This window comes from Patiria miniata, unplaced genomic scaffold, assembly GCF_015706575.1.
Source record: "Patiria miniata isolate m_02_andy unplaced genomic scaffold, ASM1570657v1 HiC_scaffold_19, whole genome shotgun sequence".
Lineage (NCBI taxonomy): Eukaryota > Metazoa > Echinodermata > Asteroidea > Valvatida > Asterinidae > Patiria > Patiria miniata.
In genome coordinates, this window is record NW_024037057.1 from 12106014 (window position 1) to 12133596 (window position 27583).

The following is a 27583-nucleotide window of genomic DNA, read 5'->3' on the forward strand; positions in this document are numbered from 1 at the left end:
CAGCAGCTCGATTTGAACCCCTGACCCTCTGATCATAAGTCACAAACCCTAACCACTAGGCCACACCCCCTACAAAGCTTAAGGTAGAAAGAGAGGTAAGTGGGGATGAAGATGCTTGCCCAAGGACACAATACACTAGCAGCTGTACTCCAACCCCAGACTTTCTGATCATGAATCACAAACCCTAACCATTTGGCCACACAACCCACAACTCAATCAATCATTTGATGATTTGACCCCTCTATAATTAAGAAGTTAAACATTTGGAACTAGAAAGCACTCAGAGAGCGCAAACCTCCGCCAAGTCCAAACAATTCCCCGCCATATTGTCAGTACACCCAACATAGATACTCGCATAAATGGTGAAGATCCTTTACAAAAATCCTGGATCCAGATCCGGATCACTTCCAAAATCTAATCAATTTGTACTTGTACTAAGGACCATCCCTAACAAATTTTTCATGCAAATCCACCCATAACTTTTTGAGTTATCGTGTTATCTTGAAAACATAACCTCCTTGGCAGAGGTAATAAATACACAATGTCATAAAATGAATTATATACACTATAAACTAGTAAATAAAATATATTAAAATTTCAAAAAAAAATATATACACAGAAAGGACCAAACAGAATGCTTCCTATCAAATATCAATATAGGAGGATGAACTTTGAAAGCAATCAAAATTAAACGTGCAGCGTACTGTACACATACAGGATGAATATAAAAAAGCGGAACCCAAACCCCCAAATATAAAATATATTTCATATTTGAAAAAAATATGTAGCACCAAAAATAATAATAATGACTGGAAAGTCAATTTCATAAACTACTTTAAGATGAAAACATTACTGAAATTGCTCAATCCGTTCAAAGAATATCACCATTTAAATGCAATGACCCTAAAATCTGTTTCGTCCAAAACTTTCAGTGTGTGTTCAGATTGTTTGGAACAAACAAATACACACAATACTTGTTTAAACAACCATGACAACTGTCAACAGCTGTAGTACATGTACACAATATCTTTATTAACAACCTTGTTTAGGCAAACTGTATGATTTATAAAATCAACTATTTTGAAAAGGCGAGCCTTCAAAAGGACTTTGATATTTATAACTTTTAAGCTGAGGTTTTATCGCTGGTGATGTTTGAAGACAATTGTTAGGACAGTTCTTGAAAATGCATACTAGGACGAAAGAGGTTTTAGGGTCATTGCATTTAAATATTGATATACTTTGAACGGATTGAGCAATTTCAGTATTTTTTCATCTACAGGTAGTTCATGAAATTGGCTTTCCAGTCATTTTTGTTTTTGGTGCTACATATTTTTTAAAATATGAAATATATATTTTTGTGGGTTTGGGTTCCACTTTTTTTGACTCACCCTGTATAAACATAACCTTCAAGATGCTGCCCTTCTCTTGAAAAAAAAAAAATCTTGAAATAAATTACTCCTACAAACAAGAAACGATTCATATTCTCCGGTCACATTGTGATGCTCATAAAGAAATAAAGAAATTGTCCATCAAGACACTAAACTATAATATATAAATAAAATAGACAAGAATGAAAAGAAAACTAAAACAAGTCCACTATATTTCACAATCCCCTGAGAAGTCATTTAAATTTTGTAAGAAAACTGTGTGCATTTTTCATTTGATTTTAAAATGAAAATATTCTTTTACTGGTTTCAGTGCAGTTGTTAAGACAAGTACTGTGAGTACATGTACACAATCTATTTTATGCATGGGCGGAGATCCCGGGAGGGATGGGGGGGGGGGGATATATTCCCCTCCCCACTTTTTGGGCAGGGGGGATGGTGTTTACAATTATCCCCCCCCCCCCCAGAATTTCCAACACCATTTATTAAATAGCGCCCTCAATCTGCAAATAGTCCTCCCCCGCTTTCAAATATTTTGCAGTCGGACATTTGTTCAGCGTCACTTTTTGGGGGATTTCACCCCAAAAATTGTGATCATCCCTCCCACTTTGTGACACAAATCTCCGCCAATGACTTTATGACACATTTTGGTATTACCATGGCATGTCAACATGGTCAAGGGTTCCCACAGATTTCTTAAAATGAAATTCCATGACATTTCCTTGACATTTCAAGATCCAGGACACATTACTTCGTCACCGACACCACGAACTGACACTCGGTTGCGGCGCATGAGTGCACGACCGGTGTTTTACAGAACTAGGTTATTTTCGTTTTCACAAACTGACACCCGGCACAGTGCAGCACTTTTAGCCCCCATTCTGTACATTTTCGTTTTCAAGAACAGACACTTATCTTAATTTCACCAGTTAAAACGGTATTTAATTAAATTTTTGTGTAAGCCCACCAGTATTCGGATGGATTCAATTCATGTCAAACCTTTCAAAACGTTTTTCTCTGTACTGTATTGCTGCAACATGCTTGGGCGTCAGTTCGTTCATGAACACGAAAATCATTCTATTTCAGGTCAGTGCCCAACGTGAAATTTTGTGAAACTGAAATGGCTGATTACGCATTTTTCATGAACCGACACCCCCTTGCATGTGAGTGTCAGTTCATGGTGTCGTTGACAACATGTAGGGCTTTTCATGTCCAATTCCTTAGCCTAATAAATACATTGGCCAGTCATATACAGATAATGAACCTTAACTTTGAGGTTACTACAAAGATTAGTGCAATTTGTGTTTCTCCCGATGATGTGATTGCCTGCCATGTACATTTATGCACCAAATTTCAAATGAAACAAACTAAGAATATACCCTTTCCCCCCAAAACAATATTTTAAGTATGGGTCATTCAATAAATTAAGCATCCAAAGTGTGACATTTTTCCTGTCCCTGTTAGCTCTGAACTTTATACTGGTACTTTGTCATTCAAATGTTTCAACTTGCCGGTACAGGTACATAATCACTCTTGGACAGTGGAGAAAGAAGGCATTAACCCCTAGTCTTCTGTACTTCCCAACCCCTCGATTTCTGCAAAACCACTTAATGCCCAAAGTGTTAGCACCAACACTTCAAATCCCTGCACAATTCTTTTGTGCAGTTAAGCTCTGGGCAGGCAGGCAGATTTGGTCACGCTTCACTGCTCTTGTGTGACAGTTACTTTAACACTTCACATCCCTTCGCTTGAAACTGACCTGCATGGTTTTAATGGGTTTTACCTATTGCTGAATATTGATTTCCACTGGGACTCTAGGAGGGTTAAGGGGTGCATCCAGAATTTACAAACTCACAAGTCAGATGTCATGACAAGGACAGGTGAAACGTGAACCCCGCATTTACTGAATGACCAGATTACGTATGATAACAAGGTGCTAACCTTCATCAGATGTATGCGCTTGTTGGTGCTGCATATTTTTTATCAGGTGCGCTTCAAACTCCTTTCTCTCATAGGCCAAGTGACGATTCTCAATCTCCAAATTCCTGATCTCAGCCAACTGACCTTTTGTCGCCATCATCTTTTGTAATTCGTTCTCATCCAGTTCGTCGTGTTCTTTCCTATCGCTCTCTGTCAGTCCATCATAAGTGTCCATGCCGACCTCGTGACCTATGGCCTTAGACCCTGTGACCTCACCTTGGTTATTGTCCCTATGGTTTCCAACGTTAATGTAGTAATTTCTAGTGTTGTTGACGTTTGTGGTAGGTTTGTTACTGGCGATGATAGTAGACTTTGTCGTAGGACTCATGGAGCTTTCAGTGGAGCTGTTTTCAAATGTTTCCTCTGCGGAGTCGTGATGCTTTTTTCCACCCGACATTTCACGCTTTGTGGATGTACTTGGCGCACTTCCCTTTCTCACCATGTGATCTAAGACTAATGCTAATGGTGAGAATGTTGATTGCTGTGCATTCTTTTCTTCAGTGGGGTTACTGGGAGCCACAGCATCTTCACTTGGGAAAAACAGAGACTCGCTTTGCCGATTCTCATCTTCTCCCTCGATGGTAAATGTACCTTCTCTGGTCAGAGTTGGTCGGGGTTCTTTAGTAAACGTGCCTTGCCTTTCCAGAACAGGCCTGGATTGTGGAGTTTCAGGCCCCTCAGACTCGGAGTGTTCCACTGCGGATCTGGTTAGTGACTTTTCTGAAGGAGAGACTTGCTGAGGGGAATTTTGTTCCTTTAACTGTGATGTGTCCTCAAGGTACCCTCCAGCTTTTAAAGTTGTGTATACCTTCTTCACAGGTATTTTTGAATATGGGTTAGATTTCTTGGATTTGATGTCTGCTTTTTGCATTACGTCATGTGTCACATGATCCGTTTCAGGTGATTTTCCACCTGCTACTGAACTGACAGAGGGAGAGGCTTCCCTAGGCTTTTGAGAGGATTTTGAGAGACCTTTGTAGACAGGAATGGCTGAGCTGGATCTCCGCCTTGTTTCATGTGGACTCTGACTCTTAGCCGTCTGCTTCTGAGAATCTCCCGCTCTCTGAGAACCAACAGGTACTGGAATCAAAGAATGAGTCCTTCCTCTAATGTAATTAGGACTCTGTTTCAAATCTTCAGAATTCTCCAACTCAATAGATTGTGTGTTTGGTCTACTGTTAGAAGCATTTCCTAAACCACCGTCAGTCACTGAACTGTTTGGCGAGGCAAAATCTTTTACTTCTCTGCTTTGATGTGCTTCATTCTCTTGCTTCTCTCTTAACCATTGCCTTATTGGTGAGGTACTCTGTGAGCTCATTGGAGGGCTTTTAATATGGGCTGCATTTATTGGTGATTCAACAGAATTAGCAAATCCATAATCTGTTGTTCGTTCATTGTCAACTTTACCAGTCAAATTTGGTTCAGATTGGCTAGGCTTTATACCCCTAACTTCTGAAGTTTCCTTTTCTTTCAACCACTTTCGTATTGGAGAGCAAGGGCCCTCCTCTAAACTAACTTGAGTCTTTGGTATGTTAATGTGAGGATTGTATAATCCTCTGATATTGATGTCATCCTTATCAGAGCTTCCAATTCCCCTCAATGCATCCTTTGAGTCCATGTTTTGTGACTTTGAATCACTTTTAGTTGATGAAGACTGAATATCTTGCGTTGCATCACCTTGGCTTCTTTTGGATTGTGAATAACCCTGATTCTCTGATCGATTGAGATGCTCGTCAGGTTGTTGAGTCGTCGATTTACTTGAGTTGCTGAATGGCTGTACTGTCAAATTTTTCTTATTCACATAATCCATGCCTAATGCACAGGCTATGTAGTCAGCCGCAGTGTGGTCCCTCTCTAATGATGATGCTCTTGTTGTATCTTCACTTGGAATAACTTCATCTAACTCGTAAATCATCTCATTCGAATCAGAATACGATTCATCTTTCTTCAGATCTTTAGAGTTGTCAAGAGTCTGAGGGATATTCATTGGATGAGTGACTGACACCTCAAATTCTCCTGTTAATTGGTTAAGTTCTTTTTCACCAGGAAATCTGCTTTCACCGGCATATCTGATGTCGGGACCCACACTGGCAGGATACTTGTCAGTGTGTCTTGAGGAAACTTTGACAGCTGGTTTGTTGTTAAGCTCATCAACAAGTGTCTGGGGGCTATTTGTTGGATGAGGGACTGACTTCTCAGACTGATATGGCTCTCTTGTTGACTTCTTTTGTTCCTCTTCTGAAAGGAATATACTTTTACCACCATATCTGCCGTCTGGCAGCACACTAACACAAGTCTTCGTTTCCTGCCGTGAGGAAACTGGACCAGCTGGATTGTTCACAAGCTCATCATCTTCTACCATCCCTGAACCTCTCTCTTGTCTGGTGTCAGAGGCTGCAGCATGTCTCCCAGGAACTACCACTTGGTCAGTCACAACTTTTTCATGATTGACCGAGTTCTCATCCTTACCCTGAGCTGCCCTAAATGAATGGTCACGCTCGTCTGTACTCTCTGTACCGCTTTGACCGACAGCTTTGGTCAAATTTTGACCTCGTAGAGGTTTATCATTTGCAACATTTATGTTTACCCTGTCCATACTGTCACGTACATCAGCTTTACGGTTATGAGATAGTTGGTGCTCATGTCTATCAGATTGTCTCTCTGTAACTTTCAAAGGAGAACCATCTGCAGTCCTGTCTGTGCCAGGTCTTCCAACAGGTGATTTAGTTTTGACTTGATTGGTAGTTTCAGCACTGCTAGGATTAGCCAGACGACCACTGTGTTGATCCGCTCCCTGGGATTGACCTGTCTTAGCAAGCATGGGTCGGAGGCCCCTGTCAGGAAGGACCTCGTGACCAGGGTGCTCACTGGATGGTTTCTGCTGACTGCTCTGGACACGCATTGGTTGAACAACCTCTTCAAGTGCTTGCTGGTGACTAGGTTTAGCCACCAATTGATTCCGCCGAATATTCTGGAGATCTGGGAGATTAACAGGATGCCCCAGAAGAGTCTCATCAGGATGCTGACTTACTTGAATGTGCTGACGGTTCTGGATGTGATGTGGCTGAAGAATGCTCTCACGCAGTGCATGTTGATTACGATGACCATTCTGGACATGCGTCATTCCAACAGCGCCCTCACGCATCCCCTGACGACCAGTGTGACCCTGCCATGCTTTCTCTTGTTGATCCAAATCTCTTCTGTTGACATGCTGTGGCTGAAGGACGCCCTGCTGGTAAAGACGACCATTCTGGATGTGTCTAAGTCGAACATCCCCCTCAAGCAGTCTCTGTGGATCAGTCTGCTGATGGTTTGTGTTGCTCAGCATTGCTTCCTCCTGTTGATCCAAATCTATGAGTTGCTGATCCAGACTTTCTGTTTCTCCATCAAGCACATCCTGATACATCAGTGAATACTCTTCCTCCTGGTGATACAAAACAACAATTAATCAAACGCTTTAATAACATTTTTTGTCCTTTTAAATCGCCATTTACAGGCTATAAGCCACTCAAGGCAAAGAGCTACTAAACTTAGGAACAACGACAGGCACAAGGGTTGCTTGCCCATGTTCCCTAAAAGCACATTTGAGCAGTTCAATACAGGCGCACATATATGACACCCATGTGGATGTTTCAGATTAGGTCATACATGTATATGACATGGGTGCCGTTACAGACTGTGTTAAATGAATAACCACTTGGTCAACGACAGGTTGATCAGTGCAAGTGATGTAATTATTTCTGTACTACCCTTTGTAATCTCTACTACCCATTAGATTTAGATACATGTAGATTCATAAGCCTCTGTACTGATGAGGCCACACTTTGTTTACGTGTGCGCTTTTCTTTGGAGCTACGAATCTGTTGTCCCCACCAGGTTCCCATACGAAAGCACACAAGTAAACAAAGCGTGACATCATCAGTATAGAGGCTTATTTTCAGCAAAAAGATATATTACTTCCTTTTGGGAGACACAGCTGACTCTCTATCCAAAAGAAGTGGTAAACACTGAAGAACAAAGAACATTTTACAGATCGATATATGAAAAACCGCATTATACATTCACTTTCCCTGTGTTTTCATGATTTGAAATAAACTGACACGTAGAATAAAACATTCTTCGTGTATCATTCTAACTCCTGGTATTTTCACCCATTTGTGGACATGGCCTAAATGTGATTTTTAGCCTATTGCAGCCCTGCATGCCAAAAATTCATGTTTTTACCAAAATACAACTTTTTTAGCTTTGCAGCTCCACCAGGTTTAAAATGTTGGTATATTTAGGGTAGTGAGGGTCAATCATTGACATACCTGCAGTTTCAGTTCCAGTTGATGGAGTCTATCTGCTAACTCTTCCTGTGCTCTCTCCTCGGCATCTAAGATGGTCTCCTCTGAGAGATGCGCAAACCGGACACTAGATGAAAAATGAAAGAAATACATGCAGAAGAAAAGATCCACACAGCTTAAGAAATAAGCTTAGCAAGCAACTATACACATGTCTGGGCCCAGTTTTATGGTGCTAAAAAAGGCAAACAATTTTCTGCATGCAGAGCAAATGGTTTTCTGCTAACAGAGCTTTCGTCTGTTTCATGGAGATTGTAAGTACAACCGAGGCTCGCTTACCTCGGAAGAAAAAGTTGCTTAAATCAGTGATGTTACAATAGCTATGCGTAGCAACCACTAACACATCCACGCCATGAATTGGTGCTTAAGGATAGCATAATATTCAGCTATAGTTAGTCCAACTCTTGTGCTATTGAATAGGCAGTGCCACACTTACCTCTTCTTGGCCGTTTCTTCTGCCAAATGATGAATCTCCTCCACATCATTTAAGCTCTGCCCACTCTCAAGAACTCCTCGTAATCTGCTGGTCATGGGCGCTATGTTTCCTTCACCCACTCCTGACTCAACAGCACTTCGCACGGGATGTTGATGCAAACTTGGAGATATTCCCAGCTTACTCACGTCGTGTCGCATGGTAGAGTTTGATCCCACACCAGTGGTATTCTTTCTAGCGATAGAATTTAGATTTCCAGAGAGATGCTCACTAGGAGATATCCCAAGCTCCAGAAGATGTTGGCGTCTCCAGTCTTTACTTGAGTCAGACAAACCACCAGAAGTCTTCTTCGGGGTGGAGTGATGCATGCTTTGAGATAGTCTCGCCTCTGTCAGATGTTCATGTCCCCGCTCATTATCCTTGGTTCCAGATCTTGCTGGGTTGTATCCCAAACTAGAGTGAGGAACGCTGGGTGTTATCCCTAGATCCTGCAGATGTTGCAGTCTCCAGTCTGTATTATATTCCGATTGGTTAGCATGATTTGATAGATTTAGGCTGGGATTCAGGACGGGATGTTGTATTCTGGGAGACAAACCCAATTCCCTCAGATGCTCCTGCCTCCAATCAACCTCTTCATTTCGACTTGAAGGCCTGTAACTTTGATGTAAAGATGATGATTTGCCAAAGCTTTCACCTGCTGTATTCAAAGGAGTGCTTGTTTGAAGGTGTCCATAAACCTGTGCGGAATGGTCAGCAGTTTCAAAACCTGGTTCACCAACAAGTCTCGGTCTTTGGTCAAGTTCATTTGAGGCATTAACAGCTTGGATGTTTTCTTCTTGAGGCAGTGTTGTCGACAGACCTAAGTGACGCTCAGTTCTACTCAGTCCCCTTGGTGTGACAACTGGCCGTCTCTGGGTATGATATGTTGGTGTGGAATGGTGGATACCCAATGATGCCATAGACGGATCACTGGGATGATGTTCTCTCCAACCATTCTCCGACTGTCCCATCTTATTAAACTTGGATGTCACTGGGATTTCACTTGCATTATGTTTCAATGGAGCATAGTGTTGACTTCTAGAAACCGATGCATCGGAATGGGATGCATTTCTCAGCATATTTCCGTCTTCTTTCCTTGGAGAACCCAGCAATTTTACATGTTTTTGTCTCTTTCCTGGCTTGCGGCTACTATGACCGTGGTATGACACTAATTGGTCTTGGGAAGCTCTAACATCATGTGATCTGACATTTGATTCTGATTGATTAAGGATGCTGTCAATCAAAACTTGCCTTCTCATCTGCTCTTCATTATACTCATCTTCTTTTAGTGCCTCTTCTGCATCCATGGTTTCCTTGGCAACCTCCATCTCAAGCAGAGCGAGGGGAGACAGCGGAGGAGAGGTTTGGGGTAGCCGAGCTGAGAGACGACCTTGGTGTCTTGTGTGAGTTGATGGGATATCATGCATCCACGCATGAGTAGATGGATCGAGTGTGTGGTTCGTCTTCCTATGACCTGATGCGGTGGTGGAGTGGTTCTTATGAGGGGTAGAACCGGAGTACAACTTCTTGTAATACTCAACCTGGGGATCAGGCTCATCACCTCTGAGAGATGCATTCTGGGAAGTTAGGACAGCACTGGGATCAGCTGTTGCCATGAGTGAGTTTGATAAGATTTGTCCATGGTTCCGTCCACTGTGATGTAACGCATGCTCAGAATGCGAAAGGCCATTTGGCGGTGAAGGGCCCTGTGGAATGTAACGTAGATCCATTTCACTACGAGATAAGGAATGACTTGAAGGTAAAGTCTTCATTTTCTTCGAACGGGACGTCTTGTGTCTTTTTGTCAACTGAATAGGTCTGGTAGTATTTGCTTCACGCAGATGCATCAGGTTTTCCAGAACTGTACTGTACGGAGAGGTAGTATCACGAAGTACCAAATTAACACTTGGCTCTGAAACTCCATGTCTCATTCTTAACGATGTAGAATTGTACGGGTTTTGGATGCCTTGTTCAGCAGAGTGTATTTCCCCATTATGCTGGGAGCCATTACTCCTGTTTTGAGATGGAACCACGTAATTATCTGATCTCACAGGTGATGTCTGCATTGAGCTGTACTGAACATTGGCATTGCTTGTTTGATCCATTATCGGGGAGTGACTCAAGTTCATCAAACTTCTATGCCTCGTAACTGGAGAACTGCTCATTGTCTCATTACTGTCTTGTCCGCCCATTGCTGAATAATCATTGTCCAGATAGGATTGATGAATATTCATCAAGCTTCCATGGAAGCTCATTGGAGAGCGTTTGGGTGATGTCATGCCATTTACATATGAAGGAGACAAGCCAGGACGTGCATGGTTACCACGTAAGCCATGACTCTGCGCTTGCATGTTAGAGTTCAGGGAGGAGTTATTGTTAGTATTGAGATCAGCAGGTGTTCCATTATGATGGTTATAAAGTACTGCATGTGGGAGGATATGTCCATTCTGTGGATGTACACCATGAGAATCAAGTTGGGGAGTTTGTCTTGAATTGGTATAACGAGACTGGAATTGGGTTGGATCTTGCTGTATCAACCCATAGCTCAATCTCTCATTGCCCAATGCAACATTTGAAGGATCTAAAGACGGTGCAAAGTGATGACTTCCTGATGGTGGGTGTCCCTGATGGAGCATCTGATTGCCAGGCAACATATGTTCAGGGAGACCTTGCGGAGGATGAGGTGGCCCCTGGTGATGGATAATAACGGCAGTGTCATCCTCAACATCAGAATCTCCATAGATGCCGTATGTTTGCCCATGTTCCGAGGTGGACTGTCTGGATTGGGAGCGATCTCTTGCAAACTGACTGGCAGGGACTGTTGGCAGTGAGGGTGATGATTGCTGTGCATATTCTATGGCCCCATTTGACATTCTTTCACTGTGTTGATTTCTTTGTGCGTCTTCCCAATTGTCTCTACCATCATCAGCCTCATCATACCCTTCACCCATTATCTGACCCTGTGTATCACCGTATCTGTCATAGAATGACCCTGGATGCCCCAATCTTTGGATCAGTGGATCATCGTTGTCGGTATCATCCACTGTATTACTGTGAGTATCAGGGTATGTGTCTCTGGGTCCATTGTGCCTTCTTGTCCTCTCTGGGGTTTGTGTGTGTCTGTGATACGAATCGTCTTCATTTTGGGTCTTCTTCGAAGATTTTTTACTTCGGCTCTTTCCTTCTGGTTTCCTGTGTCGTTGATTTTGGTGCCTTGTATCAAGACTACTCTCTGATGCGGTTTTCTTAATCTGGTCACCAGACGGTGATATTTCACTTTGCTGGGATGTGGAATCGTCTGATCGAAGTTGAATTTCTGATTGCCACTTCAGGATTTCTTTGATGTTTGCAGTGGATATATTTTCCTTGTGGCTCAGTAGATTGGTCAAAATAATGCATCTGCAGGTGAAAAGAATGATTTAGAAGGCTAATTGCTGGCTCACTTTTTTGTGAAATTGTGACGTGGTATGTCTAAATCAGGCACTTTCGAGCAAGAAGTCCACTTGCAATTATTGCAATACAAAAAAATATAGACCTTGCTCTTTCAAATTCCGCTTTGTATTTTTTAATTGGATATTCCAAAGCCAGGTTATTAAATTTTGAAATCAGACTGTTCACAGTGTCACGCTAGTTTGTGCCATTTCAGAACAAACTGTTGAAAAAAGTGTCATTTTTTTGAAACGACATGTCTCTCTAAAGTGTTTTTTAAAAATACTGTGTCGATGAAATTTCAGTTGAAACCTTTACAGACCATATCAAACATTAGTAGCATCACAACTTAAAAAGGAAATCTCAAAATCACTGAAAATCATACCGTGTCATTTTACAGCTGTTTGTCCATTCGTAGCCCTGCCCAATTCTGCCTGGTTTTCACATACGTCACAACTATTATTATTATGTCGCCCGCAGGCAATAACATTTGGATCATGGTTGAGAAAGAGAAAATCAAGAGATGCTGTGTAACTTGATTTTTTTCAAAATGACTATTAGCACTTAGTTTCTCTCTTCAAATGTACATGCTAGGTTTATGTGATTATAGTTTGTAGACAAAAAATGGATGAGTAGTTAGGTGAAATCTTAATCACTTCAACCATCCTATGAAAACATACATTCTGTGCCAAGTTGTCCATTCAGTAAAAATTAATCAAGTGACTGTTTTTAACAGTTACAAGCTCCCAGCCTACATAGAACAGGATTGACTGGCTGTGACTGTTTATGTAACTTGATACAGCTCTGCGTTGAATGTAGGTGATTGATAAAGCCAGCTGTGACTACCACTTGCCTGTTTTTGTCGAAGGAATTTGACTAGTCACAGTGCTTGCTTGAAATATGATCTGACTGTTGGTGACTAGCCCGTGTTAAAGGCATGGCAGGGGAAGAGGATTGATTTTTTGACTGCCTGTGATTGTTCACATAGCAGGAGGGTACAGGTAGCATCCAAGTGCTTGACTACAGTTTGCAACTGCACATGGCTGATGCCACATCTCATAGCCACGTGTGTTACTGTGGACTGCTTTTGCTTTCAGTCTCAATCATCAAAACTCTGAGTTCAGTCAGGTTCAGGTGTCTGTTCTACATTACAAAGGCTAACTCTACCTGTAAGACAGAAGTCGTCCTTTCTTCTTCAGTGATGTGGCTCCAATATCCTCAGGAATCATCTTCACCTTCTTCAGCTCTTCCTTTGCCGGTAGGGTTTGCTTGTGCAGAAACCTCCTGACATCCTCCTCCCACTGGAGTTTCAATGCCTGGTGATCATTACCTCTTGAGTGTGACCTTAGGCCATTGTAGAGGTCGTTGAGGTCAGAGGGCAAAAACTTGATGCAACTGATGTACCAGCGTCGTGCCTGGCAGCAAAAATAATACAGAACATGTTGACTTTATTAAATCATTAGCACCTACATGCCCAACGTAGCAACATGCAACACTTGTCAAAAAGAGAAGCCTAGACAGGTCAACATTATCAACGCTAAAACGCCTCAGACATGTCAGAGTTTTTGGTCACCAACTGCAGCAGGACATACAGTGTAACTATGGCATTGTTCAACACGACTAGCTCTCATTGCTCAGAATTGGCAATTGATGCACTGGTGTTGATGGCTCAACGTAGCAAAGTCCCAGGGACTTTTACACCTGATGCACTGTTCTGTGTCTGGCGGGGATAAAACTCACCTTGTTGTAAAGTTGATGGAACTGATAGACTGATTGCAGAATGTGTTGATGTTTCTGCACGGCATTTTGGAAGTCTTGTGCGTCTTGCTTCAACGTCTTGGTGAGTTGGGTGATTTCACTCAAGCTTCGATTGTTGTTATCTACAGCCAGCCTCTCACCATGATGCATTACGTCATAGGCCTTGGACAACTTCTCCTGTTCAAAACAAGAACAACAAAAATTATTGGCCAAGGACTAGGATTAACCATAATTTGAGTATATAGTTCAAAGACTACGGTCAACCATAGTTCGACTTTAGTTCGAGGACTGTGGATAACCTTAGTTCGACTATAGTTTGAGGACTATGGTTAACCATAGTTCGACTATAGTTTGAGGACTATGGTTAACCATAGTTCCACTAACTTCTCCTGGACAACTTCTCCTATTCAAAACAAGAACAGACAAACCAAAAATACTTATTGGCCGTGGACTATGGTTAACCGTAGTTCAAGTCTAGTTCAAAGACTGTGGTGAACGATAGTTTGACTATAGTTCGAGGACTATGGTTAAACTTAGTCCGACTAAACGTCACTCGAACACAGGATGATGGGACTACTCTTGTCGACTATTTGGAACCGGACAACAGAGCACGGTTGCATCACTGGTTACTAATAGCAGTGCCATTCATAATGCACAGCAGGGAGCCAGGACCCAGAAGTTTTGTGATGAAAGTTTGACAGCATTTAGCAAGAAACAATCACGAATTGCTACAAGTGCGCAGGCGAAAAGTTACGTAACGAATCAAACGCTAGTCGACTAATGGTCCTTAGCAAATCTTGCTCTATGGTGAGCTTACCTCAGCCTTAACTAGTAGTCCATTCTCAAAGTAATTGCACAGCTTCTCAGCACAGCTCAGGTTATCAGCAATATCATCTACCAGTATAAACTGAGCCCACTTTAGCTTTAACTAGCATTAACTGAGCCTTAACTAGCACTAGTTAAGGGTTCAGTTATTGGTTATAACATCTACGGTCAACTTACCTCAGCCGTAACTAGTAATCCATTCTCAAAGTAATTGCACAGCTTCTCAGCACAGCTCAGGTTATCAGCAATATCATCTACCAGTATAAACTGAGCCCACTTTAGCTTTAACTAGCATTAACTGGGCCTTAACTAGCACTAGTTAAGGGTTCAGTTATTGGTTATAACAACTATGGTCAACTTACCTCAGTCTTAACTAGTAATCCAGTCTCGAAGTGATTGCACAGCATCTCAGCACGGCTTAGGTTATCAGCAATATCAGCACCTCCTTCCAGATCTCTTTCCTTTCTTGTTTTGAACCAGTCTAACAACTGACAGAAAGACACAATGTATACAAGTAATACATTTGTAATACACTCACTGTAATAAAATAATAACAAAATACATAAAAGACAGCACACTCGTCCAAAACTCCCATTCATAAAGTGCAGTGTTGTAACAGAATAATTTGATCACCTAGTCCTTCGCTAAATAGAAGACCACTTTTCATGTTCCAAACTTTTGGAAAAGTCCATTTGCGGGATGAAGTTCGTCAGCAGCTTTCGTACAATCTTGCTTTACTGTAAAAACAGGCACTCCTATGTTATTGTTGATACTGATGCTTGGGACTGGATTTCTGACTGGACTTGTGATTTACTTTGGACTGGACTTGTGATTGACTTAACTACAACTTTGCAAGTACATGTACATGTACCTCCATTATAACTCTGCTTTTAACCTACATGTACACGTACATGAACATGTACCTGTCTGACAACATCACTGTATTCAATAAGTTGTACAGCACAGGTGAGTAGTTTATGTAGCTTGTGAGTTGATTTGGGAGTGGCTGAATAGAATACTTGTGATTGACTTGTGATGACTTTTGATGCCTTCTGATGCATCACAAGTACCTTGTCTGCAACTCTGCCTTCAACCTACCAGGCAGATATCTTTCCTCCACTTATTAATTTAAATAGCTTGTGATTTTACGATGTACTTGGGAGTTGAAGACATGTTGTGAAAGGGCTTGTGATTAACTTGTGACTTGTGACTAACTTGTGATGACATGTGATCCATCTACAACTCTGCCTTCAACCCAGTGTTGCAGTACTCATACTCATATTCAAGTACATTTTTTGCACTCGAGTACACAAGAACACACATTCTTGTTCCGTAATTGTGGGGACTTACACTCGTCGCCACGAGGTATTTGTGGGGACCGAAAATGCTATGGGGACAGCAGAAAGTCCCCATAACTCGGTCCTAAATTGCCTAACAATAAAAAACTTCCCCATAACGCGGTGTATGCCTACCCACAATTACTCACACTCCTACTCATACGCATGGCAAAGTACTCGTAATCGTACTCGTGCAAATGTTTTCCCGCTAGAATTAAATTTTGATTAAGAGGTACATGGAGGAAAACTAATTTTCTACTGTTTGGGAGGCTTCAGCATTTGTTAAATGCTTATTTTGTCAGCAAACAAACCTTGAGAACACATGTACCAATTGAAATTTGCTCCTACTCGTCAGTAACCTAATAGCTTGTACGCATACTCATGGCAAAGTACTCATACTCATGGCAAAGTACTCGTACTCGTGGAAATGTACAGGAGTGTGATGGCCTAGCGGTTAAGAACACCGGACTCACGTTCTGGTGTTTCAGAGGCAACAGTGACATGGGTTCGAGCCCGCCGGCGGACACTTGTGCTCTTAAGCAAGGCACTTAACCATTATTGCTTCGTCCTTCGGATGGGACGTTAAGCCGTAGGTCCTGTGTGTTGTATAAATGCACGTAAAAGAACCCAGTAAACACTTATCGCTAAGAGAAGGGGTTTGCCCCGGTGTTTCTGGCCTCCTGTATAAACTCCCACGTGGAGTATTTAGGAGAAGAACCAACCAAGAACCAAGAACTCAACTACAACAGTTCAACCTACCTGAGTGACATCCTCCCTGTACTCAATGAGTTGTAAGGCCTGAGTGATCCGTCTGGACATGTCATCCCAATCATCCTCAATCTTCTTGTTGGCAGCGACCAGTTGATCATGGCATCCCTCTACCATCTGCTTCGTCTCCTTCAAAATTGGTTTCTGAGCCAAGACGGTGAAGACGTCCTCTTCATCGCAGCTGCCGAATCTTGCACGGAGATCTTCACACTGATCCAATACTACATCAAGTTGTAGACCCCTGCAGGAAATGGAACATGCATTGAGATTCACAAGTAAATCACAACTTGATTCATAAGTCCTGTAACAAACACAGGTTACAGTGGATGGATTACACCCACTGATCTCTTTTTAAAGACTGGCTAGCAGATGCCCATACACCAGTCACATAATTGAATTTTAAGTTTGACCAATTTGCCCCTGATCTTCCAAAAATGGCTTCTGATATATGAACGTTCTACGCGTTTACACAGCGCGCTGTATCAAGAGTTGAAGCACATTTTGATCACATACACGTATTACTATAAAGGACCAGTTTCCGTTGTGATTATATTTCCAAATGTTGCAAAAAGGGAACTGCAACATTCAAAATGTGAATCACAAAATTAAAAAAATTGTGAACTGTGATGGTGGTGGTGGACAAAAACAGGTAAACTACGATGTTACCGTGAATCAAAACTTCCTAGACTGCACCTTGTCCTTCATAGAACACAAACTTGTCTCCCCAATATTGCTTCAAATGGATTTCTCCTGCGGTTCTTTGTACACTTTCCAGTCTTTATATAGACATCAGTGATTGCACCAAAGGAATGCCTTTGTCACTAAAAACAATAGCTTGTGAGTTCACTTAAGATTGGATGACTTGTGAAGGACTAGTGATCGTCTTGTGAAGACTAGCAATCTCTACCAGTACTACTTGTGCAACACAAATCTTGATTACGTACATATGAAAACTGCACCTACACCAAGTCGTTGGGGTTTGTGGGTTTGAACCTTGAAGGGGAACATGATGTTTGTGTTCTTGGGCAAGACACTTTACTGCAATTGCATCTCTCCACCCAGGAGTATACCTGTAAATTGGTACATGATGTTTGTGTTCTTGGGCAAGACACTTTACTGCAATGCATCTCTCCACCCAGGAGTATACCTGTAAATTGGTACATGATGTTTGTGTTCTTGGGCAAGACACTTTACTGCAATTGCATCTCTCCATCCAGGAGTATACCTGTAAATTGGTACATGATGTTTGTGTTCTTGGGCAAGACACTTTACTGCAATTGCATCTCTCCACCCAGGAGTATACCTGTAAATTGGTACATGATGTTTGTGTTCTTGGGCAAGACACTTTACTGCAATTGCATCTCTCCACCCAGGAGTATACCTGTATATTGGTACATGATGTTTGTGTTCTTGGGCAAGACACTTTACTGCAATTGCATCTCTCCACCCAGGAGTATACCTGTAAATTGGTACCTGTGAGGGTAGCGACTGGGTTGCCCTGATCTCCAGCTGCTGCAGAAAGATGGTCTCGTGGCCTGCTGCATCAAGGTAATAATTTGAAGAGCTTTGATAGTTTAGAATAACTAATAATGTTGTACTTCACTTACCTTCTGATATCGTAGTATGCATCTTGCAGTTGATTGTGTGTTTGTTGGAGTTGTTCCTTACTGTTTCCTGCTTTAGTTTTAGCCATTGCAGCTAGCCGTTGGTAGGCGTTGGACAGTCTGACCTGAACCGACTCAAAATTAGCAAAGAAGGGCTCAACAATCTGAAACACAAAAATTTTTCAATGAGTTAACCAGTTCACATCACATGACGTGTATAGGGCTCGTTCAATGACGGCCATCTCTGTAGGACAACTGCAACTGTGTATTTTATGCAATCAAGCGCGCATTGCGCAGGCGCAGTGTTGAAAATGTTCCAAACACAGGTGCTTGTTGCTCGAAATGTGTTCGAAATACGACGCAGCCGATATGCGTTATGCAAGTTGACGTTCATAATGCCGATGCACGTGGATGGTCTGTAGGACAACTGCAACTGTGTATTTTATGCAATCAAGCGCGCATTGCGCAGGCGCAGTGTTGAAAATGTTCCAAACACAGGTGCTTGTTGCTCGAAATGTGTTCGAAATACGACGCAGCCGATATGCGTTATGCAAGTTGACGTTCATAATGCCGATGCACGTGGATGGTCTGTAGGACAACTGCAACTGTGTATTTTATGCAATCAAGCGCGCATTGCGCAGGCGCAGTGTTGAAAATGTTCCAAACACAGGTGCTTGTTGCTCGAAATGTGTTCGAAATACGACGCAGCCGATATGCGTTATGCAAGTTGACGTTCATAATGCCGATGCACGTGGATGGTCTGTAGGACAACTGCAACTGTGTATTTTATGCAATCAAGCGCGCATTGCGCAGGCGCAGTGTTGAAAATGTTCCAAACACAGGTGCTTGTTGCTCGAAATGTGTTCGAAATACGACGCAGCCGATATGCGTTATGCAAGTTGACGTTCATAATGCCGATGCACGTGGATGGTCTGTAGGACAACTGCAACTGTGTATTTTATGCAATCAAGCGCGCATTGCGCAGGCGCAGTGTTGAAAATGTTCCAAACACAGGTGCTTGTTGCTCGAAATGTGTTCGAAATACGACGCAGCCGATATGCGTTATGCAAGTTGACGTTCATAATGCCGATGCACGTGGATGGTCTGTAGGACAACTGCAACTGTGTATTTTATGCAATCAAGCGCGCATTGCGCAGGCGCAGTGTTGAAAATGTTCCAAACACAGGTGCTTGTTGCTCGAAATGTGTTCGAAATACGACGCAGCCGATATGCGTTATGCAAGTTGACGTTCATAATGCCGATGCACGTGGATGGTCTGTAGGACAACTGCAACTGTGTATTTTATGCAATCAAGCGCGCATTGCGCAGGCGCAGTGTTGAAAATGTTCCAAACACAGGTGCTTGTTGCTCGAAATGTGTTCGAAATACGACGCAGCCGATATGCGTTATGCAAGTTGACGTTCATAATGCCGATGCACGTGGATGGTCTGTAGGACAACTGCAACTGTGTATTTTATGCAATCAAGCGCGCATTGCGCAGGCGCAGTGTTGAAAATGTTCCAAACACAGGTGCTTGTTGCTCGAAATGTGTTCGAAATACGACGCAGCCGATGTGCGTTATGCAAGTTGACGTTCATAATGCCGATGCACGTGGATGGTCTGTAGGAAATGACGTCATTTGAACGAGACCTACGGTATACATGCAAAGGTTTTGCAGTATTCGGAACGGATGACTGATAAACGTGCAGTGAGTGAGGCAGGAAATATCTGTTTGCAACCCCCTCGCAGCAAGCGAGGCCGGAAATATCAGGGTGTGCTACCCGCAGATGACGGCCTGAACTTGTCTGGCAATCGGCGGTTCGTGAAAACAATCCTGTGCCTGGGTTGGGTCAATGTAAAAATAATCCCGGCTCGAACTGGTTAAAAGGCTTCACGTGTTACAATCAAAACTATAAAACTACAATATTGTATCTGATTTTTGGATCAAACACACACGTGAACAACTGTCTTATTTTGCAATTTCAAAATTCCCGAAATGTTTTATGCGTAACTTCTTGTGACCAATCATGTTGCGCATGCTTAATATGACATCACCATTTTTACGTCATGCCAGCCAACCACGAGTTTTAGGGACAGCGCCATCCACACATTTTCGTGTCTCAATAAAATGTTCTTCTTCAAAAGATATCCTCCTTTCAGCAACGAAGATGGTTTCAAAGAGTTCCAGGAAAGGTAGGCTCTAGTTCTTTCCTTAAAATTGTATAGGTTTTTCTTGTCAAACGAAAATCATTTTCTGTCTATGCGGCAGGCAAATGACATATGCATACATGTACATGTACCGTTCACGTACACATGTGTAAACGAGTTGGGTTGTACCATTTCTAAAAAGGGAAATACAATGTACATGTACATACAGAAGGCTTATCCGATTCATTAGTGACTGCGTCATACACTTGCCACACCATGATTACTAGCGCTTATTGGCTAAACACTCCACTTTGTTCTACTTCCAGTTCTACTCATTCCAATGCTACTCCGTGTGCAGTGGCAGTGAACGTGGTTTAAACTGAAACGATGTCACACTAATAACGAACCAGATTACGTGATAGGGGTGTGAGTTACCACTGATAAAAATAGCTGAAAACAGCTGAAAAAAGTGGAAAAAGCTAAACTTAAGAAATCTCCTATACTTTTGTACACAGTAAGTGAGGCAAAAAAGCTGAAATCCAAAACAAAAACAAGTCAGGTGTGTTTACAAACACAAATGCCCCGCAACCGTGACTGTTTCCATGACATAACACCACTCTAACATCAACTTACATGTACCTTGGTCAAATGGAACGTTCATTGACAGCATTAGTGTCTTCTGTAGGTTTTATATGAATTAATCCCTAATCCCTATGATCTCAGAATAAATACAAGATTTCTATTGTTTTAGCCACTGTGACCTTGACCCTTGACCTTTCGACCCCCCAATGCGATAGGCTCCTTAGGATTGCCAAGGACAATCCACAAACCAAATTTGAAGTTCATATGTAAAGTATATCTCAAGTTATCACGCTGACAAAATTTCTTTTGTTTTTGCCACTGTGACCTTGACCCTTGACCTTTTGGCCCCAAATGCAAAAGGCTTCTTAGGATTGCCAAGGACAATCCACAAACCAAATTTGAAGTTCATATGTAAAGTATATCTCAAGTTATCGCGCTGACAAAATTTCTATTGTTTCAGCCACTGTGACCTTGACCCTTGACCTTTCGGCCCCAAATGCAATAGGCTTCTTAGGATTACCAAGAACAATACACAAACCAAATTTGAAGTTCAAATGTAAAGTATTTCTCAAGTTATCGCGCTGACAAAATTTCTTTTGTTTTAGTCACTGTGACCTTGACCCTTGACCTTTCGGCCCCAAATGCAAAAGGCTTCTTAGAATTGCCATAAGGACAATCCACAAACCAAATTTGAAGTTCAAATGTAAAGTATTTCTCAAGTTATCGCGCTGACAAAATTTCTATTGTTTCAGCCACTGTGACCTTGACCCTTGACTTTTCGGCCCCAAATGCAAAAGACTTCTTAGGATTACCAAGGACAATCCACAAACCAAATTTGAAGTTCATATGTTAAGTATTTCTCAAGTTATCGCGCTGACAAAATTTCTATTGTTTCAGCCACTGTGACCTTGACCCTTGACCTTTCGGCCCCAAATGCAAAAGGCTTCTTAGGATTACCAAGGACAATCCACAAACCAAATTTGAAGTTCATATGTTAAGTATTTCTCAAGTTATCGCGCTGACAAGATTTGTCCGGACACACACACCCACACACCCACCCACCCACCCACCCACCCACCCACGGAAGGACAAGGCGGAAACAGTATGCCCCTTCGGCTTCGCCGCGGGGCATAAAAAGCTAAAATCAGCTTTAAAGCTGAGATTTCACACCCCTGTATGTAGTCATGTACTGTAGTGTAATGTTTGTACATGTATGTGCTGTACATTGTACATGTACCCGACAAAAATATGTGGTGTACAAGAGTCACTGACATGTACGATGTAACATGAATTCAAATGTTCTCAGGTAACCTTACATGTACATAGGTGTACTTCATTCCCATGTGGTAAAATTAACTTGAACCTTGCTGTTAAATTTCCTGTTAAATTTCTGTTAAATTTCACTTCTTTACCATGTTTACATACATGTTCATGTATGTAATGCAAGCAGTTGAAACAAAAGTCAAACAAAAGTGTGCTGGGAAAGAAATTAACTTTTACAAAAAATTGGCTTCAAGCTCAAGCGGCACCGATGTCAATGTTGACAGAGTGGGGAGGAATGTCAGCTACACCTTGAACAGACGCCTTTAGTAAGGTACATGTACGTGTACATGCATATACACGATGTAAGTATAAATTAACTTGAACGTTGCTGTTCATTTTCCAGTTGTTAAACTGCTGTTAAATTTCCCATCTTTACAGAATGGAAGCAGTTGAAACAAAAGAGAAACTGAAATGTACTGTGACATTTGGCTTAATTACAAAAAGTTGGCTTCAAGTTCAAGCAGCACGGATGACAATAGTTCTTCACCACACTGACCTCAACCTCTTCACCACCATGACCTGAATTTTTAAAACCACACTCCTGAATGTACATGATGTAACCCATTGTTGATGTAAGTACCGCCGATAACCTCCCAAGTGTGGCCTCAGGTGAGTCTCCTAAAGGTAGTTGTATAGTTCTTCACCACACTGACCTCAACCTCTTCACCACCATGATCTGAATTGTTAAAACCACACTCCTGAATGTAACCCATAGTTGATGCAAGTACCGCAGATAACCTCCCAAGCGTGGCCTCAGGTGAGTCTTCTAAATGTAGTGGTATAGTTCTTCACCACACTGACCTCAACCTCTTCACCACCATGACCTGAATTTTTAAACTCACCCTCCTGAATGTAACCCATTGTTGATGCAAGTACCGCAGATAACCTCCCAAGTGTGGCCTCAGGTGAGTCTCCTAAAGGTAGTTGTATAGTTCTTCACCACACTGACCTCAACCTCTTCACCACCATGATCTGCATTTTTAAACCCACACTCCTGAATGTAACCCATTGTTGATGCAAGTACCGCAGATAACCTCCCAAGTGTGGCCTCAGGTGAGTCTTCTAAAGGTAGTTGTATAGTTCTTCACCACACTGACCTCAACCTCTTCACCACCATGACCTGAATTACAAACTCACCCTTCTGAATGCAACCCACTCTTTATGTGAGTACTGCAGGTAACCTCCCAAGTCTGGTGTCAGGTGTGACTTCTCAATGTAGTTATACAGCTCCACCTCATCATCAACAGCCACACTCTGAAAATTGAAGGTAAGAAGACAAATCCCAATTAAATTTAACAACAAAATTATCACAGACATGACAGATAAAAGATGAAATGATTTCCTAAAGGAATATTTGGATTAAAGATCTGCCCCCCCCCCCCTTTAGGAAGTTTAGTTTTCCACTTTTAGGTGAAATACAGGCCATGCCCGCCTGTTATTTGAGATTTACGTCAGCCAGACAGGTTGCAACTTTCACCCTAGCCAGGCGCGCTTGCGATACACAGACTATACTGTGAGTGTGAGTTAATCCATCATGGTGGCGCCAAATTTATACCAGAAGTACACCAACTTTGTATTATTTGGGGGAAGAAAAGTACTCCGGTTGCTCAGAGAAAGACAAAAAGCCATCTGCAGAAAGGCTTTTCAGTTTTAGGGAAGGCACAAGATGTAAGGAATTTAAGGACGTCTAAACCGGTAATTATAAAGATGAAAGTGTTACAAGTCTGGGTTCGAGACTTGTAAGTTAACGTTTCCTGCGAACTGCATGGAGACAGAATATCCTGGGGGACAAATTCTCTGTTGAGGTAGGGGACATTATATCCCAGAGGGGGGCACTATTACATAAGAGAAACTGTCCAAGGCCCAATATTCTGGCAAAACAAGGAAAATCTGTTCGGGGGGACAGAATCTCCTTCCACACCAGCTACATTAGGGAAGCAAAAATCAAAATTCAGTCTTGGACCAAGACTTCTACATGTATGTACTTACCTGGAAGTATGGTGGTATGATATTCTTATTAATCTTCTTCTTGCTCTGTCTGAGCGCTAGATGAGTCAATGTATTCTTGTGTGTTTTCTTGTTGAGCGGAAGTATTGCATACAGCACACACGTTCCTATGGCTCCTTTCATTTCAGCCTGTGCAAAGAAAAAGTGACATGCAAAGTATTGCGTACATGAAAACACATGGAAAAATAAGGTACAAACGTGTACATGTAGCACTTAAAATGACAAACAAGAATAACACTTTGCAGCTTTCGTAGAGCTGCATGTACAATGTACATGTACATGTACAGCTACATTGTACTTATGTACTTACATGACTTATATAACCAATTTACAATTTCCTGAAAATGACAAAAACTTGCATGTCATTGATTTGCTGTGGCTTGCAATTTCAACAAGGCCAGTCCAGCAGTCAAAATAAACACAGTGACTGTTTTTAACAGTTGAGTGCTCCCTGCCTTCATAAAGCGGCTACGGTAGCTGTGATTGTTATGAACCAGGTGTAGCCATGCTTTGACTGCAGGAGATTGATAAGCTGGCTGTGCCTCAGTTACATACACATGTACTTTATTGTCTGTTGATGGAATTTGACTAATTCACAGTGGCTACTGAAATATGATCTGCCTGTTGGTGACTAGCCTGCGTAAAAAGTATGGCAGGGGAACAGGATATGACTGTCTGTGACATATCAAACAAAAGGAGGGTTAATTCATTTGATGGTAAAATGTCTACAGGTGACACACCATAAAGAGACAGTGATGTTGCACAGGTAAAAGTACATCATTATGTCATCAATTCCTTTTTAAAAATTTTTATTACAATAGCACTACATGTACACGTATGTACATGTACATGTACATGCAGTTTTCCTTGAAATCAAAAAGGTTGTATGCTGCCCCAGAATTCTGAGGTGCCCGGATGTATGTAAATTCAATATTTTATATACATGTACGTTCTGTGTTTACTAACTGACTGTACCAGCACAAACACACTGCACAATCATTCATGCATGAATCAAGTACAACCATGGTTAATGAGCCAAGCTTTTACAATGTATTGTTTCATCTTACAGACAATGCAGGATCATGAATTTAAGAAAACAGGGTAATACTTGCATGTATGTACATGTACCGTACATGTAATTCAATTTCACTCCAAATCAAAAAGAAATCAAAGAAACATGTACGTGAAATTTACAAAATAGCAAGACAAGGCATACCTAGTTAAAGCTGGGTCAAGAGCACACACAATTCTACTCAATAAATTCTGAATGGCTATATATCCTTCCATAAAGCTGGAAATGCCCACAACCAACCTTACCTGAATACTGTTGAGGATTGATTTCATCAGGAGGATGAAATCCAACGTGGAGAATCGGAGATCAGTCACAAAGGCAAAGCCCCGTTTCCTGTCTGCCACCCTAAGATAAAAATAAAACAAACAAAACATTTTCAAACAATACATATACATTAACCATTAACCCTATCCCTACCGTAGTACACATAAATTTACTTTGTACATTAACCCTAGACACACTTTTTTTTCTGAGAACGTTCTGATTCTACTAAAATTTACCAAAATACACAAATTTGTACAATTAAGAAGCCCAATGTTCATGTATTTCAGTAAAGCGGAACTGAGGCTGAGCTTTTTACACATGTACGTACATGTGAACTCACTAATCCACTAATTCATAAACTGTGTTTAATTCATTATGTGTTCAGATGAAACAAAGTTCAGATAAATACATGTATCTGAACTTGTCTGACTGTCTTACACTTCATGAGCAAATGATTGTGTAACAATTTTATTCTAACCACTGTAAAAAAATTTTTATTATTATAGAGGACCACAACACTTTTCAATGTTATCCTCAACAATGCCTTGGATGCGTGTGTATATGTTCATAGTTTGTTTTGCATTTTGATATGTAATTAGATGTTTATTGTCTTTGTAAGATATATCCATGGAGGATTGCCAAATAAAAACAAATCAAAACAAACAAACAATGGTAGTTAGGAAGTCAGATCAAATTACTCATAAATGCAACTTTTATTGTCACATGGCTAATATCACAATTTATATGCCCAATGTTTGAGTCATGGTTTAGTCAATTTTGATATTCAAAATAAAACAAAACAGCTGATGCTAGTGTTAAAAATACATATTCCCATTAAAAAAACTTAAGCATAACACTTTTTTGGGGTTTATTTCTGAACTTCATACAGTCGGCGCACATAAAAAAAGTGTCCTCGCTCGCATCCTATTTGGAAACAACCTTCAATATAAGTTTTATTTGGTATTTTTGCTTTTCATTTTAGGCCGAGCAATTTGACAGGGTATTTGATATCATTCCCATCTTCATTTTGAGCAAGGTTTCTGTCATTACATCGGTAGGTACATATCTAAGTAATTGCAAATGATCCTACATGGCTTATTATCCTCTGAAAACAAATGTTGGGCGCTATCAGTGGATCTGTGCTATCGGCCGATTGCACTGCGCTATCCGTCGATCATGCCGCTATCATTGATCGCACCGCCAATAGTCGATCATCTAAAAAAGGAAGTAAAGTTTGAGATTTCCTACAGGATCGACTGAGCAAGTGCATTACTGAGTGATCCAGTGATAGTGTGCTCCACCGAACTCACCAAACATCAATACTAACCTCGTGATATCGATGAAATATCTCAGCAGGCTGTCCATACCACTCGCCTTGACCTTTGATTCCAGTATGTTGTGATACTTGGCTGGAAGCGCAATGATCGGTCTGCCATGCTGGTCCCTCCCACCTGAAAAACAAAACAATTCAATATCATTCATTCAAAGTTGAACAAAAATATTGGAGCGGGGTTTGAACCTGTGACCTACGGTTTGCCATTCCGGTGCTCTACCAACTTAGCTACGGTAAATCTAGTCCTATGTTGGCGGTTCCCCAAAAGACTTTGTTGAAGGGGTACTGCTAGTCACATCTGGTTCATGGTCATGGGCAAAATAGACTGATACATTAGGGGAGAATGCAAAATCAAAACTAACCACTGACCCTCCCAAATCCTCTTTGCAAATGGAGAATTTTGCAGGATTGAGGTTACATCACTGTACATGGCAAAAGTGTGTTGCTGATTTCGGAGGATGCACTGTGTCAAGGTCTTGGGCATGTTGGGCCGGACCTTGTGTCGTTTATGCTCAGCCATGCATCCATTTAGGCCTAGATTATATACCTGTACTTGAAATCCTTCACACTGCTCCAGGATGTCACTGGCTCTGCCTCAACATATTGACAGTGATTGTCGTAGGATTTTGCAGGATTGAGGCAGTGGTCACCCCTCCAAGTAACACATTCAAAAAATAACGAAGGATTTTGCACATATTGAGGCTACATACTTTTTATGTATGCTATTTTTAAACATGGAGGCAGTTGGAGGATTTTGCAGCATTGAGGTAAACATCCCAGCAAAAATGCCTAGGGAGTTACCAGTAGGGTTAAACAAGCGGTAACTTGAGGTTTTACCCCGAGGTACATGTGTCCTATAAAACCCTGTAAACCCCATGAAACCTCAAGTTAAATAGGGAAACCTCAAGTTAAACAGGTAAACCTCGAGTTACATGTACCGCCTGTTTAATTTC

The 27583-nt window shown here is 41.6% G+C and overlaps 1 protein-coding gene across 2 annotated transcripts in view; it reads right to left on the reverse strand.

The window, feature by feature from the left end:
- Window positions 1-1814: 1814 nt before the first annotated feature.
- LOC119725814 overlaps window positions 1815-27583 on the reverse strand; it is a 33849-nt gene continuing 8080 nt past the window's right edge. For both annotated transcript variants that reach the window (XM_038197398.1, XM_038197397.1), the window contains exons 3-14: window positions 26625-26748; window positions 25279-25378; window positions 23944-24090; window positions 23092-23208; window positions 17905-18065; window positions 16289-16538; window positions 14555-14680; window positions 13350-13544; window positions 12777-13024; window positions 8145-11579; window positions 7676-7778; window positions 1815-6789 (exon numbers count right to left, since the gene is read on the reverse strand). In XM_038197398.1, coding sequence (XP_038053326.1) covers window positions 3322-6789; window positions 7676-7778; window positions 8145-11579; window positions 12777-13024; window positions 13350-13544; window positions 14555-14680; window positions 16289-16538; window positions 17905-18065; window positions 23092-23208; window positions 23944-24090; window positions 25279-25378; window positions 26625-26748 — 8474 coding nt within the window. In that variant the 3' untranslated portion in view covers window positions 1815-3321. The remainder of the gene's footprint in view (window positions 6790-7675; window positions 7779-8144; window positions 11580-12776; window positions 13025-13349; window positions 13545-14554; window positions 14681-16288; window positions 16539-17904; window positions 18066-23091; window positions 23209-23943; window positions 24091-25278; window positions 25379-26624; window positions 26749-27583) is intronic.